Here is a 17,418-nt window from a genome sequence, read left to right as displayed (position 1 = left end):
CTGAGCTGAGAGGCAAGGTTCTCAAGCTGTTAGATAGTCAGCACTGAGCTAAGCTGGCATAAACTACTTGCATCTGCTCCTATCCACTGCTGGAAACCCCAGAGCCTGCAGGGAGCACCCAGAACAGCCCGCGGCTACGCTCTGACCGGCTGAAAAGCTGAATGGCCCTAAAACAAAGGACAGCCCCACCACTAAAGAAATCACAAGCCTCACTCTATTGAAAATGATTTTAGGCCATGCAGGACATTGAAAGGCAAGCTGGAGCTTTACGCAAGCACAAAGTGATGGGAAAAATGCACCAGAATGGCTCCGAGAGCTGGTAAAAGCCTGTCTGAGAGGAGCTACAGCAAGGCAGGCTTAAAATCAAGTCTCAAGGAAAAGCTTCCTGCCCGTGAGAGCAGCAGAAACTCCTACCACTGGGTGTCCAGGACAGGGCTGGGTGGGCGCCTGGCTGGAGAGGTTTAGGAACAGCGAACCCTGTGCCCATGGAGGGGGTGGGGATAGGACTAGGTGGCCCTGGCAAGCCCTTCCCTGCCTACGATGAAGGACTGGGCTTGGCATGTAGGCAGTTATTGACACCAGTTAAACCCAGAATGCTAAGAAGAGCTTGCCTCTGTATTTCTGACACCCGGCATTTGATCCCTTCCCTGCTCCAACACATTTATCGGTCCACTATTGTCAATTCAGTTCCCCTGGCCTCCCCCCACCCCCTTCACACACAACTGGACTATCAGAGCTTGTTTCCAGGTACACTGATCATGCCCCCCAGCCATGACTCCCCTTCCCAGTGCTCACATTCACCTGGCATCACTGGGCTGCTCAGCCTGCACAACAGGCTGGGGAAGGCCAAGATAGAGGTTCAGATTTTTAAGAGAGCCCCATATATTTCTCATGACCACACAGAGAAGTGCAATTCCTCAACAAAATCCCTCTTCCCTTTCTGATGTGCCTGGTTAACCGTCTGCCAGTTCGTGTGCCCATGTTCAACCCCAGCTGAAGTTCAGCCTGGGCCTCTGAAAGATTGTTTCAGGCTCCCCACTAACTCAGGCAAGCATCTCTGCTGTGGTTATATGTGCTTCAGGACCTCAAAGTTTTCCCTCCACAAAGGTAAAGGGACATGACTCGCTGCCTGCTACCTGTCCTAGAGAAGTCCAGGTGTGAAGGGCTAACTGCAGTCTCAGTTGCACATCCAGAAATTTGAGTAACGTGTCAGAAGCCTAAAGCATTCATTGTGTGAACAGGGGACTTTGGCAGTGCTTTGAAGATTGTCTAGGATCTGTGGTAGCCAACCTGGGAAGATGGTAGGTTATAAACCAGAAAGGAGTACAGGAATACATAGTACAGGAAGAGACAAGTGTTTGATGCTACAGTATGTCATGGTTAACGCCGAGGGAAGGACCAACTTTTTAAGAAAGCAGGAATCGCTATCCAAATCTTATAGTCTGCAGTCCAGTATCCCCCTTGAGCAGCACCAGGTAGTACAACTCCTCCATTAACACCAGCATAAGCCTTGTATCCATTTGTACAGTTCATAACATGAGGAGGCTACAGCAACATGCATGGTAATTAAATACAGAGATTAACAATAGTGTGATCTATAGTAGACAGTGCAGCTAGTTGTAGCACAAACAGCTGGTTGTATTGCAGAACTCAGGCTCCTGAATTAGTCCAACCCAAGCGTTTTCAACCTTTTTTTAATAGGCGTACCCCTGGTAGCTGGGGGGGGAGGGGGGAGGGGGGGTGGGGAGTGTCATGCGTGGCTGGATAGGGAGTGGTAACAGTACCCCCGGTTGACAACCCCTGGTCTAACCAAACCTGAGTGCAGACATGTAGATAGGCGAGCACACACACTGCACATTTTGAAATGATATCTGGCTGTAGTAAATAAATGTCAGTTTATTTAAATTAACAGAAGTCAGCTCTGTAAGTTCTACCAGGCTTTGAGTACAATTTTCTTAAAACAAAACAGTTTTATGTAAAATAGGGAAAAAAAATCCTTCACTGAAACATGTTATTCCCTTCACAGCCCATATTGCACTTTTCTTTCCCCATTAGCACAGCTCTTGTAACCCAAGTAAGGGGAAAGATGCAGACTAATTTAGCCCAAGAGTTACAAGGCTGGGCAATACTGCAGATCCCTGAAATCACAAAGTGCAAGAATCCAGGTCAGAAGCAGCCTATGGAATCTGCTGTCCTATGGAAACATGGAATTTGTCTAGTGTTAGAAATGCCTTGTGTTAGATTTACTGGCCTTAATACAAAGAGGAAAACACCCTGCTGCTATCCTTCAATACAAACTGCATCAAAACGTACATATGAAATGGGAAACTCCCAATAAAGCCAAGTGAAAATCCACTCAGACATGGTTCTTCACTTGACCTTGAGTACAGAGGATAGAGAGACACATAGGCAGCACTACTGAATCCCTTCTTCAACAGTACAAATGTATTATGGCAAGATACTGACCATTAATAAACTAGTCTGAAATAAAACCTGCCAGACTAGAGAAAGCAGCAGGTATGCGGGCAGAATTCTGCTGAGTTCCAAGGTCCATGGCTGCACCCAAAAACTCAGAACTTTATCTCTAGAGCAGCAGCTGCAAAACAAGTGAAGGAGAAAGGCCTAAGAACTATATGGCCTGTAAAAGGAAGAAGTCAGGATACCACCTCTGGAGTGGCATTCTTATTGCTCATCTTAGTGTGATGGCTCCTGCAGTTTGTTTTTGACAGGCTGCAAAAAGCCTCAAGAGGGCAACAGCAAACCTCTACATCAGTAAGAGAGTGACATGGGTTAGATTAAGTTTAAACACTAAATGGCTTCAGTTATATCCCTTTCCAAGACCAAATGCAAGTGTCATCTACAGAGAACAAACTCAAGGGCCCCAGTCGCATGGTTCCCAAATGGACTATGCCTTCCTGAGCAAAAGGAATCATGAACTATTTCAGCAGTGTTGAGCAGACATTGAGCAGAACGAGGGGAACTGGGGGCAGGGGGAGGTGCAGTCAAAGGAGTTATGCTAACAAGCTCTCTCATCCTTACTGGACAAATAGAGCAAAAACACAAAATCAAGCAACAGCAAAAATTCAACCCTTAGGATTACCTCAAAGCAGCAGATAGACCCTGAAGCCTACTTCAGAATCTTTTCTCCAAATGCCACCCAGACAATGCAAAATTAAAACCTCAACTCCAAAAGGAGAAAAAACTTTAAGAAACCCTGCAGCAGTAGCTGAACGTTGGACAGTGGCAGAAGTGGGCGCTCAGCTTCTTTTGGCAAGTCAGGCTGGATTGCAAAGGGGCACGTTCCCCAAAGCATTCTTCATATTGTCAGTGGTCAGTCAAGTTGCACGTGAAATGTAGAGCAGTGCTGCTTGCTTTCAGACCCTTCCTGATCACCCCGCATTTCTCCCAGACAAACAGTCCTTGTACATCCGTTGAGCAGTTACCTTCCGACTCCTCCTATATCCATTTAGATCAGAATGGAAGCCAGTGCAAGCAGTCACTTCCGAGAGTAGCATTAGCTGCCTTGAGTGTCTTCAGATCATGCTTTTTGCTTTGGTTGTGCCTCCTATGCTAGATGATGTTGGCACGTGCGAAGAATCCTGGACAGCTGTGGAATTAGCACTGCAGTCAACATAGTGATACGTTTCCAAGGAGCTCTGAGTCAAGTGACCGATGTATGAGATTTTCACTGACGTCCTGAGACAGAGACAGAGATTCAGTTCCGACAGGCCACATGACATTGAACTTACTATGCCATGAAGAGATTAAACTAGTGGACAACAAGTATGTCACTTCTGTCACCTGCCCCTCAAACACTGCAGACAATCATGGATATTTATTCATGACCCAGCACTTGAGCAGAGATGCCAAAATAAGAACAGTCTGTTAGTTTGTGAAGCAGAATGTTCCTCCATTTATCTCAAATTGCTTAAACGTGTCAATTTGTCACTAGCTTAGAGCAGGCGTGGTCAACCGGGGGTGCTGGAGAAGCCCCTAGGGGGTATGTACAGGCAGGTGGGGACAGAGTACCACCACACACTATCCTGTGCTGCCGTGCAGGTGCTGCCCACCTGGCTGGACGTGGCAGGGAGGGGAAGCTTGCACGTGGCGACTGCTGCTGCTCTGCATCTGGCTGCATGCCACCCCCCACCCCCACCAGCTCGGCAGCCGGGTACACTGCTCTGTGTCCAGCCGCCCAGGGGTACGATGATCCCAAAAGTTTGAAAACCCTGGCTTAGAGCATGTCCCCAAAAAGGCACTCACTTGACTCGCGATTGGTAGAAAACAGAATTAATTACAGCAAGAACAGACCAGAAAGAAATGACATACCTCATGAAGATCACTATATTGTGCACTTTGACCTTCTCCAACGTGCAAAAGAAGCTGAAAGAGACCAGAGATGCAGGCAAGCGGTGAGAATAAGAGTCTGATTCACCACAAATTCCAGAGACTAATGTGAAGCTCCCAGCTGGCCTCTGACACCCCTTCTTGCCCCAGGGTTTTCCACTGGTGAATGGCTCAGGACATTTCAAACAAACAGTCACAAAACTAGTGAGAACAACGTTGAGTCAACCCTCTTGGACAACAGGCCTTCTTAAAGAAAGCAGCCCTTGGAGCAGAGTTTGAGTAAGTTCCAGTTTAACAAGGTTAATGGTGTACTTTGTTTATACAAAGAAATAAATGCTTACTAGACATAAGAGAAAGGCCCACCCATCTCCGCTTTCACGGTGAAATTCACCTGTAAAGAGAGACAAGAGGAAGTGTATTTGGAAGAAAAGCTTAAGTGATTCAGGAGTCAGATGGCAGAAACAACCCCACTCCAGCCCAATCCTGGTTCATTCCCTCTATTCTGCTCTCCAGTCTGGCTCCGAGCCAATCCCAAAACACGAACCATCAATGATGCCTGAAGGAGAACCATCCTGTGACCAAAACCTAACAATACTGGACGACAGTCCTTGCTTTACTGTGAGGTTCAGCACTGTGTTTGAAGTACTGTCTTCTACTTCCCCACAACCAAGATCCATCCCATCTCAGTTCATTCTTTTCATCCCATTACACCCAGTTGCACCATGTTAGACAAATCTCCTCCCCTCTTAGCACTTGTGTGATTCAAATGCCTGTTAACAAAGCATTCCCTGATGAGTATATCTAGCTCATTAAGAGTGCACCCTTTCATCACAAGTCACATGACTTCCAGTTGAATCTATCTGGCTGCTGGTTGGTGGCTTCTGGTAGCAGCAGCAGCAGCAGCAGCAAGGGACAATTCAATACTCCTGAGGACCTAAACCAGAGTATGGAGAACAAGAAGATCCAATACCAGTTGGTCGCTCCGTGCCTGGATGTGGGTGACATTGGAGATCTGCTGGGTTCCAACTACGGTGTTCATGTATTGTACCTGGCTGGTCAGACTGGTTATGGCAATTGAGTAAAAGTTGGAATTTCTGATCTTCAAGGTGGCCTGTATTGGGCAAAGATGGTGACATAAGAATAGACGTCTTCTAGACTCCAGCAGTAAATTCACTCAAGCAAAGGATTAGCTCAAGCTTTACCGTGATGGCCAGAATGACAATGGAGTTCTTCTTGTCAAACCAAACTTGAACCACTTTGATGCCATCGTCCTCCACAAGGACGGAGTGCGGGAACAGGAAGAAAACCACCAGCCCTGATATCAGAAGGCAGAGCAGCACAGACAACAAGACATACAGCTTCCTGTAACAGACATGAAAATATTTTCACCTCCTCTCCTCTGCAACTGCATTTTGTGCTGGCAGACAGGAACTAACTTTAACACCCTCTCTGAGAAAAAAGGAAACAATATGATCCTCGTTCTACATGGCACAACACGACCAAATAACCCCAAGTCACCTTGCATCCCTGGAGGAACCGTAAGGAAACCCCTGATCCATATAAGTCACTTATACAACACACATGCATAGATGGGGAGTGACCACAGGGAAGATGCTGCAGAGTAGTTTTGTGCATGTCAGCAATTTATAATCTCTCTCAGAGAGACCACTGGACTGACATTATCCTCTCTGACCCCATACTTACGTTCTCTGGGGGCGTAGCCGCTGGTCGCTGTATGGTATTAGAGCCACCAATTCGTTTACTTGCTCTGGAATCATAAAGAGAAAAAAGGACCGTTAGTTCTCCAGAGCTGCCAAGTCCCTCATTTTCAATGCATGGCACTCCTTGAAAATCTAGACCGCCTGCAACCCCCAAAGAGTTCCCAAAGATTTCTGAAGCATACACATTCATACTACGCTCCTTCAGTATGAGAGCTAACACCTGCCTATGCTGTTGCCAGCAAGACTAACTACGGGTCATTACTGCCATGGGTTGACAAGGTCAATGCTTCTCTCCCTCGAAGAGTTAGAGGATGCCCTTGCAGGACTGCCGGTCTCAAGAAACATTTTCACGTTGATCTACATACAGACTTGAAACCGTCGCTGGGCTAGGCATGGCCTTTGGTCTTGAACCAGTAACGTTTTAACTTGCTGGAAGATGAGTTTGCACTCAATCAGTGAAGCTCGCCCAATACAAATGTTTTCTGTTCACCAGGAACGGGCAATTCAGCCGATGTTCGCTGGTCGACCCACATCACCTGCCGCTTGCTGAAGTTACTCTATTTGCCTTGTACAGAAAAACCACAGGCAGAAACATGAGAGGGACAGTCCAAAGAAGGCCAGAAAGCAAAACTCACTGCTGCAAAGGGCAGCCCAAGACGAACAGGAATTTTGACCAAATAAGGAAGATTCGCGGCCTGCCCCAACGTACCCCGATTTGCACAGGCCAGGGAGAAGCTCACCTGTGGGAATGCAGCCGGTGCCCTGGCAGGTGGGACAGGTGATGCTGTCCCGCCCCGTGAACTCGACGTAGGGGAACTTGGCGATGTCCTCCTCGCGGTCCCTGCTGCACAGGATGTCATCATCCTCCTCTTTCCTCCGCTGCCTGCCGGCCACACTAACAAAGCGAGACAGCGGGGACCCCATGGCAAGTGCTGGGGCAGCGCCTCATGTCCTGCAGGCAGGGAGAGCCACACAGGACTTGTCAGCTCCCCCTGCCCTAGGGAAGAGGGAAGCCCTCAGCCGGGAATGGCAGCTGCCCTCTTAACCCCCTCCCTCCAAAAGAGCACACCCCCTTAACCCCTTCAGTGCCACACTGCCCCCTCAGCATCCCCCTTTCCTCCCCCCTTAACGCCTTTGCTGCCACACTACTGCCCCCACATTCCCCCTCGCTCTCCAGACGAGGTAGCCTCCCCCGCAGGGAGAGGCCGCCGCACACCTGCAGCCACCTCCCCCTCTCCTTCCGTCCCCCTGACTAGCGTTGCTATGACAGGGCCGGAAAGGGGCGGAGTTTCCGCCGGAAGCCCCGCCCCTCCTGGAACGGGCCCAGTGCGCAGGCGCCATAAGAGACTCCGCCTCGCCCCTCCCCTCTTCTCCTCACGCCCCTCCCCTCCGCAGCGCGCACGCGCCGTAAGAAGGGCGGGGCTAGAAGAACGCCAAGGTCGAGGCGGGGTCTCCGAGAGGCCCCGCCCCCCGGTGACAAGGACCACGCCCGGGCGTAGCCCTCCCGCTGCGCATGCGCCGGAGGCCGCCAGCAAGGCTCCTCCCCTTGTCTGAAGGGAGGCGTGACCCTTCCCATGCGCATGCGCCGCAGGGTGCGGCCGGGGGCGCGGCTGGCACATGCGCCGGCCTTTACAAAGGGTGGGTCTGGCGCGCCCCTCCTCATGCACTTACGTCAACGACACCAGCCAGCTCATTAGGCTCGCTGCGCACGCGCACCCAGGCACAGCCACACCCTCGTGGCGCATGCGTGCCTGCCGCGGGGAGTCGCCCTTCTCAGTGCGCATGCGCAGAGCTGTCCCTTGCAGGGAACCTGGAGGGGGCGTGTGGCTGCTGAACGTGCCGGGCCGTGCATTGGTGCAGATCCCACGTGGCTTTGCACAGGGGCAGGAGCCATGGGCACCGTCCCTTGGCCAGGTATTGCCCTGGGTATGGACTCGTTGCCCAGGGCCCTCCCCCACCCGGAGCAGGTGTTCTGGGCAAGAGCATCCCTATCGGGCCTGTTGTCCATTGCTCCCCCTGGAGTGGGGGAGGGGGCAAGCTTGATCCACCTGTTGGGGTGGGGACATGGCCCTGCTCTGACCCAGCTGTGGGTGAGGGCAGGGGCACTGGCTTGCTCCAAGCTGCCACATGGGGTTTGGGAATTGGGTAGTGGGGGAAGGTGACTGCATTTATTGCTGTTGCTCCCATGCTGCCAAATTTCCTGGCCTGTGGGATCCTTACAAGCCAGATGTTGCGGCTTCACAGGCTGCGTTTGGCCTGCGGGCCAGGGGTTGAGCTCCCCTGTGCTAAAGGAATTACGGTTACAGAGCCTGGGTGTCAGAGCGGGTCTGGATAGTCGATCAGGCTCCACCAGTCTCCAAGGCTGCTCTGGGGTTCACGCAAACCCAGTTGTGTTGGCAGCAAATCTAACTGGTGTCTCATCTTCATGCTGTGTCTGTGTCTGTGTCTGTGTACATACACACACGAACAGTCCTGTTTTCTGTTTGTGCTTTGGCAGTACTTTTCCACTCTTGTTTCCAGCTTCACTTAAGACCATTCCCTGTTTTCGTTTGTACTCGCAGAATCATAAAACGTGAGGGTTGAAGGGACCTCAGGACGTCACAACTACTCCAACACCCTGCTCAAACCAGGGCAAGCCCAAACTAAGTCATCCCAGGCAGGGCTTTGTCTACCTAGGTCTTAAACCTCCAAGGATGGAGGAGGTCTTAAACCTCTCTGGGGAGCCTGTTCCCAGTGCTTTACCACTCTCCTAGTGAGACAGTTTCTCCTAATATCCAACTTCAACTTCCCTTGCTGCAACTTGAGCCCAGTGCTCCTTGTTCTGTCACCTGCCGCCACTGAGAACAGCCCAGCTCCATCCTCTTTGGATCTACCCTGCAGGGAGTTGGGGGCTGCTATTAAATCCTCCCTCAGTCTTCTCTTCTCCAGACTAAATAAGCCCGGTTCCCTCAGCCTGTCCTGACAAGTCACGTTCCCCAGCCCCTGAACCATTCTCGTTGTCCTCCGCTGGACTGTCTTCAGTTTGTCCATATTCTTTTTTGTAGTGGGGGACTGAAAACTGGACACAGGACTCCAGATGTGGCCTCACCAGTGCTGAACAGACAGAAAGAATCACTGTCCTCAATCTGCTGTCAGCGCTCTTACCAGTGCAGCCCAGTATGCCATTGGCCTTCTTGGCAACAATGCTCGCAGCTCATCATTAGCTTGTTACTGGTCTACATAGAGAGCTATAACCACAATATTTCATACATGATGGTATTCTGTTTGGCTCAGGGTTGTGTGCCTCAACCATCCATCCAGCTACACTGACTGATGGACCTGTCCTGCCTCACAGCAACTCTGAACCCCAAAGGGGACTATCCTTCGTGGATGCTCTTGAGACAGAGAGGAATAATAAACCTCAAATCAGGGAGGGGGAAAAGGGCACTTTGCAATACAAATGGCTGTTATCAGCATAGTTGCAAGCATGGAGACCTGAGAAGAACACAGGCATTGCGTGCTACCTTGCAGGGTGTTTTTGTACTAAGACAGCTGGGTGAGGGGCATGAGTTTTCACCATCACCAGCATAAACTCTAATGTACATGTGTGCACCAGTATAAAGGGGTCTTATACAGCTTATTCCCTTTCCTGTTCCAGTGTAGCTAGGACTATATTGCTTCAACTATAGGGGTACAGCTAAAAGTGGTACAACTTCTGGGTCAAGAAGAGAGCAGAGGGGGCCAAGAGTATTTGGATGCCCGCAGCTGCAGATAGGATAAATACCAAAGTGCCTAAGGAGATGTATATCTGCAGGAGTTTGGTGCCTCACCTATTTAGACAGCTTTGCAAAACCTCTCAGTCATCTTCAGGCACCTAAATCCCCTTGCAACCCTGGCCTGAGGCGGTTTTTACAGCACTGGCTTTGGCAAAGAGGAGATTCACACTGTCTGCTGTTAACAGGCATGGGCATGATTTCCAGCTCAGTCCCACATGCCCTGTCTGAGAGCTAGCTCAGCAGCTGGGCAGAGCTGTCAGCAATTCTCAGACCGGTTTCTCAGGGACAGCTTGCATTGTAAGAGCTGTTACTGGGGCAAAAAGCTCCTTCTGATGCTTTCATACAAGAGTCCCATTAGTCCTGTGTATCTAATGCTCCTGGCCCCATGTGTCTAATGCTCCTAGCAGAGCTTTGCTGATAAGATGTTGCCTGTATCAACCTTCAGACAGCTGCCGTCTTGACAAAGCAGCTCCTGCTCACCCCTGGGTTCATGGGGTATGTTGCAGTTGCCTAGCAAGGTTCTTTGGGTAGATGTGATATCTTTTATTAGACTGACTACATAGTTGGAAAAAGTGTTCTTTGCAAGCTTTCAGGTGCAAACACCCTTCTTCAGCCATAGATGCTCCCTGTGCCTGAAGAAGGGTGTTTGTACCCAAAAGCTTACAAAGAACACTTTTTCCAACTATTTTAGTCGGTCTAATAAAAGATCCCGGATTTACCCAAAGAACCTTGTCTGCCTGTGTCCCAAGACCAGCATGGCTAAAACCAACAACCCGATTGCAGTTGCCTGGGATTTCACGAGATGGCGCCATGGTCGCAGCAAAAATGTAGTTTATGCTGAAATCAAGTCCAGCTGCTAGTTAGGGGATGTCAAAAGCTGCCTCTCTCCCTAAGGTCCTTATGTGATCTCCTCCATGCACATTACTTCTAGTCTGAGCTTGTCTGGGTATTTCCCAGGCTTTTGGGTTTTGCTGGTTGCTGCATAGGGCCACAGGGGGAGTTTTTTCCCCTCCTGGTGCTGCTTGTGTCAGGGTTTTCTTTCCAGGCCTTTCTCAGAGGCACTAGGTGTTGACTGCAGCCAAGGCTGGGGATTGTGACTGGGTTGTGCCACTGCTGCTGCTCGGACTTCAACCCAGAGGTTCCCATCTAGGGGGTCTTGCCTCTCCACTCAGGGTCAGACCGATCACCATATGTAGAGTTAGGAAGGTTTCCTCCATGGTCAGATTGGTATGTAACATGGAGGAGTTTGCCTTCCTCTGTACTGGGGGGCATGGCCTCTACCTGGGATCTCTTGAGCATATTTTAATAACCTTTGCAGCAGCAGGACATTGGCCAGTATAGTCCCTCTGCTTTACCTGTGTCAGGTTTGGGTGTGATGTCTTGTGTTGTGTGTCAGGGGTGACTGCGCAGTGTTGCTAAGAGGCTGGACAGTGGATTTGCATGGGATGGTTTGGATAGTGGATAGAGATGATCCAGGCAGGGGGCTGGATTAGATCAGGGGTTCCCAACCCCCTGGGCCGCAAAGGGTTGGCTGCTGGTCTGCAGGAGGGTTGGCTGCTGGACTGGGAATGACCACGGACCAGCAGACTATGGACTAGAAGTGACCGGCATACTGTGGACTGGCAACCAACTCTTTTTTATAGCGACTATAATGGTCGGCTGCGTGCCCGCATTATGCTGGTCACTGCTGGTTTGCATTTTTCCTGTCCATGGTCACTTCTTGTCTGTGGTTTGCCAGTCCACAGTCACTTCTGGTCTGCAGTTTGCCAGCCCTCAGCATAACAAAGTTGGGAACTCCTGGACCAGATGACCTCTCAAGGTCCTGTCCCTCCCTATGACTCTGTGCTCTCAGCTTTCAGGTGCCACATCTCACATGTGGCTTTTTCTGTTGGATTAAAACAGCATGCACTATCAGAGACATCCTTCCTGTGCAGGCATGCTTTTACCATGATGAAATCACCTTTAACCTTCTTTTGGAGCCTCTCATTAGACACATGTTTGAGCATCTCACTGCAAAGCTGGACCCCAACTCCACCTTCCTGCTCTATTCTGAACCCTTTCCAATGTGGCAGCACCCCAGAACTGGACACTGAATCTAATAATGGTCTTAAATATCCATCCATCTATCCAAGCACCTTTCATCTGTCCAAACAACCACCCAAACACCCATGTATCCATCCAAGTGGTGGCAACTAAATCAGATCATTCTGGCCCTTTGATTCTGTATCAGCCTGGGTCTACTGGACTGGATATTTGACCAGTCAAATCAAATTCAGTCAATTGACCAGGCACGTATTGGTCAAAAATTGTAGAAAATTGCCAATAGATCCAAATAATACACAGAAAAAGCACAAATTTTCCATTAAGAAATGTGTCCAAAAAGGATCCATCATAGTCAAGAAAACTAAAAAAAAATGCAGGGGGTTTTGTAATATTGCTTCAGTCTTTGACCAGTCAAAAAGTATGCCATCAATTGATAATATCGGACTGGTCAACTGATTGGTTTGCCAACCCTGGTGTCTATAGCCACCTCCCTGGCCACCTGGGACAGTCACCAAGAAGAAAGCGCCCCCTACCACCTTTGCTCCCATTTTGCCAGCCCCTAAGCCCAGCATTTGGGTGGAACAGACTGCTCGGAAGTGTCTGGAGTGTTTTGCTGCGTAGATCCAGACAGATGCCGGCACGCAGGCAGAGTTTATCAGCACGTGCAGAACATGCAGGGGTCCTGGTGTAGCAGAGCAAACCATCATTAATGATTAATAATGTAGACACTGGTGTCAGAAGCAGACTGGCCAAGTTTGCCGAGACACCAGACTCTGGGGTAAAGCATCCATACCAGAAGACAGGAGGGCGATCCAGGCTGACCTGGACAGGCTCAGCAGATGGGCAGATGAGAACCTGATGGTGCTTAACACCGAAAAATGCCAGGTTCTCCACCTTGGGAGGAAAAACCTGCAGCATCCTTATAGGCTCAGCAGTGCTACGCTGGTTAGCACTACAGATGAAAGGGACTTGGGGGTCATGACTGACCACAAGATGAACATGAGCCTTCAATGTGATGCTGTAGCTAGTAAAGCGAGCAAAATGCTGGCTTGCATCCATAGATGCTTCTCAAGCAAATCCCGGGACATCATTCTCCCCTTGTACTCGGCCTTGGTGAGGCCGCAGGTGGAGCACTGCATCCAGTTTTGGGATCCGCAATTCAAAAAGGATGTGGAGAAGCTTGAGAGAGTCCAGAGGAGAGCCACACGCATGATCAAAAGTCAGGAAAACAGACCTTATGATGACAGGCTGAGAGCCATGGGGGCTCTTTAGCCTGGAAAAGCGCAGGCTCAGGGGTGATCTGATGGCCACCTATAAGTTTATCAGGGGTGACCACCAGGATCTGGGGGAGAATGTTTGCTCACCAGAGCGCCCCAAGGGATGACAAGTTCGAACAGTCACAAACTCCTCCATGACCATTTCAGGCTGGACATAAGGAAGAACTGCTTTACTGTCCGAGCCCCCAAGGCCTGGAATAGCCTGCCGCCGGAGGTGGTTCAAGCACTTACATTGAACACCTTCAAGAGACATTTGGATGTTTATCGTGCTGGGATCCTATGATCCCTGCTGACTTCCTGCCCATGGGGTAGGGGCCTGGACTCAATGATCCTCCGGGGTCCCTTCCAGCTCTAGTGTCTATGAAATCTGTGAAATGTGCATTCATTGCCATAATGTCACACAATTCACTGCTGCTTTTAAATATCCACCTGGGTGCTACCTCTTCTATAGAGAGCTCAGCATGTAATCCTAGGGCATTGATGAGTCAAGTGGACAATTGACTCCTCCCAACGTTCAATGGAAATAGGGCCTCTTTTTGCTTTGCGGGGGCTTGAAAGTAGTTGCGGGCTGAGATGTTTCACCCTAGGAGGGAACAGGTCAGCAAAGCAGGGCTGGAAAGCATGCCTCATTTAGCAGGAAGCCAGCATTTTAGTCGTCCTCTGTGTACCTGTACTAGTGGTTAGCAGAGCTGCCTTTGCCTTGCAAAACATCGCCACGAGATGAAGCAAAAGCACAGTGAAAGAAATCACAGGGTAAACAGAGTCAGCAAGAGGCTGGAGCAGGTGGGGTTGAGAAAGCCGCTGCCTGCTGGGAGGCAGCAGGAGACTCAGATAAGCCCAAATTCACCCCATGCTCTTGCCTGGCGGACTAGACTGCACTACGCTGCTGGCTTAAGAGTGAAAGCAAAGCTCCAGGGTCAGCACGCTCCTAATCCAGGCTGGAATGGCATGCCAAGCGCTGGTATGCCGTAGAGATTCGGCCTCCACTGCCTCTCCAACCAGGGCACGATGCTCTGCCTGGCTGCAGCCTCCCTACTAAGGGACAGGGCACGCGGCCTTCTGGGGAAGCAGAGCCTTAGACAGCTTCCAGCCGGAGCTAGGGAAGGGTGGATGGTCAGGAGACACCTCCACCAGGGTCTTCTCCTTCCCAGCAGCGACAGGAAGTACCCTGAGCACCAGCCATTTGGCTGTCCCCAATCTTTCTTAACAAAACTCTTCCACTTTGCAGAAATAAACACTTATTGGTCCCGGGGGACTGACTTCCTGGTCCAGTAGCGAGGGCACTTGGACTTGTAAGACACCCCAGTTACAACTGCTGGGCCAGTGACTTCTTACTGTACTTGTTCACATACAACACTCCCCCAAATAAGATACACACCTTGTTTTCGAAAGGCAGAATGAAGGAACAAAACCCCTCTTTCCTTGTAGAAAGTCACTGAGCAGCCGCGAGGAAGCTGAGCCTGCTCGGTGTTTGGCTCCCTGTGCATTGCTGCAGGCTTTAGTTTCATTTTTGCCCAGGAAGCAACCAAAAGAGCTCTTACCGTATTTCCTCATATATAATGCACATCCTTATCTCCAGGGCAGGGGGGGAGGGGTGCATTGTATGGGAGAAAATATGGTATTTATGTAAAGCGGTCAAGCTCCAGCTGGAGAATGAGATGGGCCCAGCCGAGAATTTCAGGGGGAAAAACACAGCCTTGATCACAGCATTGTTTCCTTCAACACCACGGGGCCGTTGGACCGTAAGCCGTGCTACGTGCCGGACCCCGTTCAGTCCTGATGTGATGGCAGAATCTACCTCTCCCAGGTATTAAGCTCCTGGCTTGTAGGACACTGCCCAATGCTGCATGTGCTGTCCTACCTGGAGTCCAGCAGGGCCCCGATGCCATCACAGGCTGCAAAAGGCAGCTTGGCAATGTTTGGAGTGCCTGCTTATAAGTTGCTTTGGTTTCCACGGTTTCAGCAGCAGCTGAGGCTTAATTAGGCCAAAGGTAACCCCGTGAAGATTTTAAAGCAGCCCCTGCCTAGCAGCAGGTCATTAAACTTTTCATTTTACTGCTGGGGGTGCCCATGACGCAGCCAGCCTATAACCCCGGCCTCTTCTCTCAACAGCCAGTGCGTAAATAAGTCATCTTGCACCAAAATTAGCCAGAAGCTAATTCCACCCATTCGTAGGCTTCAGCACCATGCAACAGAAGTGCCAGGCCAGTCTTTGTCATTTCAGTTTCTCCGAAAGCTGCCTCTGCTTTAGATGGGCATCAGAATAGTGGGGGTGCTGGTGCAGTCTGTGGCAGTGGTGCTCAATGCTTTGGTCCCGTGGGCCAGAGGAGTGGCGTGGGGCTGGTTCACAGGCCAGATCAGACCCCATATGCCTAGGGGTCATGCCCAGCCCTTGGCTGGGCTCCGGGGTGGGGGGTTCATAGTTGTTAGGGGCTGGAAGGGACCTTACAGGGACCTTACAGATCATCGGTTGAGCATCTCTGCTCTATGGCACGTGCATTTTCACCCAAGAAAACTTCTCATTGCAAAACACAGGTGGCCTCTAAATGCTGCTAGCGTCAACATCCACTTAGCTTCAGCAGGGCACAGTGACCTAGTCTGGGAAGAGGAGAAGCTTTCCATGACTCCGGTGACGGAAGAAGCCATAGGGAACATTTTTGCTCTGACATCGCCATGCTCGTTGATGCAGCAGCCTTGCATACCATATCTCTCCCGTGTTCTTGGCTCACAGCTGCCTTAGTGAGTAGTGGGGGAAGGTTTTCTCATGAGGAATGAACAGCTCAGGGCAGAAATCAGGACTTTTCCAGAGCATCTGCAGTCACGTCCTCACTGCAGATCTCTGCTAGAGCAGGGATGTGGAAGGTCAATGGACTCCTAATGAGTCCGAGCCTCAGTGATTCGGACCTGTACCTGCTGAGCCTGACCCCTGGAGAAGCAAGCCCCACCTGCTCGCTGCTGCTCGCCCCACATGGGCAGAGCAGGAGACAGTGGGCAGTGGTACTGTTGGTTGGCAGAGGTACTGATCTCAGCAGACATGGCCTGAGGAGCACGACTTGTATGGATGGAGACACTTTGGAAAGCCCCCAAGGATCATAGACAAGTGAGTCTGGAAGGGACCTCCAGAGATCACCTAGTCCAATCCCTTGCCCAAAGCAGGGCCATCCCCATCCAAACCATCTTATACAATCCCTAATCTAAACTCTACGTAAGACGACCATCAACCCTGACACAACACAGACCTAACACCTTAACCTGCCACAGGTAAAGCAAGGGCAGGCAGCGTCCTGCTCCTGTGAAATGTTGTTAATTTATGCTCAAGAGATCCTGGCCGTGCCCCCTGCTACAGAGTCTATACCAATTTGACCAGGGGTCAAATTTCCTCCTGATCCCAAATATGGCAATCAGTCTGACCCCGAGTGGAGGGGCGAGACCCCATGGCCAGGAACCTTTGGCTTTGGTCCCAGCAGAAGCATTGGCTCAGCCCAGTCAAAGTCTCCCGCCTTGATACCCATGGTAGAGCACAGGCATAGCTACGCCTTGACCATCCCTGACCAGTGGCTGTCCAACCTCTTCTTGGCCACCTCCAGCAAGTGATTCCACTCTAACAGTGAACATATTTTTCCGGATATCCAATCTACCCTTGCTTTGCTGCAACTTCAAGCCATTGGTCCGTGTTCTCCTCTCTGCAGCAAGAGGTGTAGGGGTGCTTTTTCTCTACTTCAGGTATTTGAAGACGGTTACCATATCCCCTCTTAAGCACCCTTTCCACCAGCTGGATATCTGTTCCCTATACTTTCACTTCCACTTCCTTTTACAGTGCAGTGTTGCCCCAAGAGACAAGCATCTAGGCTTTGCCTTTTTGATCGCTGAAGACCCCAGTGGGATGTACAAGCAGGGAACACAAAGACAGTCTCTGTCCTGAATTGCTACGTGTCTTGCTGCTGTTGGCTCGACAGGCCCCCAAAACGCTGGCTCCTCCTGCGGCCAACTTTGAAACTACAATCCTTGCAATACGAAGCAAGCAAGAAGGACCTGGGTGATATCAGAGATCAATAAGCCTCTGAACCCCAGCAGAGAAACAGCCTGAAAAAAGGAGGATTTGGGAAAAGAACAAGGAAGGGAGTTTAAAAAAAAGACACCCTAATGGACCTAAGAAGCTGGAAAGAGGTTGAACTGGGGGAAATGGCTTCTCTGTGAACTTGGTGGACACCAACCAAGTTCAATGAGTTTATCCGCTGCTTTTCCAGGAGGCGAAGCCAAAATGTTCCCAGTTTA

At 50.4% G+C, this 17,418-nt stretch overlaps 1 protein-coding gene across 3 annotated transcripts; it reads right to left on the bottom strand.

The window, feature by feature from the left end:
• Positions 1–1,870: 1,870 nt before the first annotated feature.
• On the bottom strand, positions 1,871–7,414 carry TMEM106C (transmembrane protein 106C). 3 transcript variants are annotated; one of them, XM_090054403.1, is made up of 8 exons: positions 7,285–7,414; positions 6,809–7,020; positions 6,052–6,115; positions 5,550–5,709; positions 5,318–5,458; positions 4,689–4,738; positions 4,330–4,383; positions 1,871–3,696 (listed from the first exon to the last, which is right to left on the bottom strand). In XM_090054403.1, exons 2-8 carry the CDS (start codon positions 6,990–6,992, stop codon positions 3,534–3,536), a joined length of 816 nt encoding a protein of 271 aa, XP_089910529.1. In that variant the 5' UTR covers positions 6,993–7,020; positions 7,285–7,414; the 3' UTR covers positions 1,871–3,533. The 3 variants fall into 3 exon arrangements, with proteins under 3 accessions (XP_089910529.1, XP_089910530.1, XP_089910528.1); XM_090054404.1 differs by lacking the exon at positions 7,285–7,414 and adding an exon at positions 7,227–7,249; XM_090054402.1 differs by lacking the exon at positions 7,285–7,414 and having other exon boundaries at positions 6,809–7,132.
• Between the last annotated feature and the right edge of the window lie 10,004 nt (positions 7,415–17,418).

The sequence above is a fragment of the Crocodylus siamensis genome, chromosome 6 (assembly GCF_052110815.1).
Source record: "Crocodylus siamensis isolate JL-2025a chromosome 6, ASM5211081v1, whole genome shotgun sequence".
NCBI lineage: Eukaryota > Metazoa > Chordata > Crocodylia > Crocodylidae > Crocodylus > Crocodylus siamensis.
This window is presented reverse-complemented; position numbering and strand designations above follow the sequence as displayed.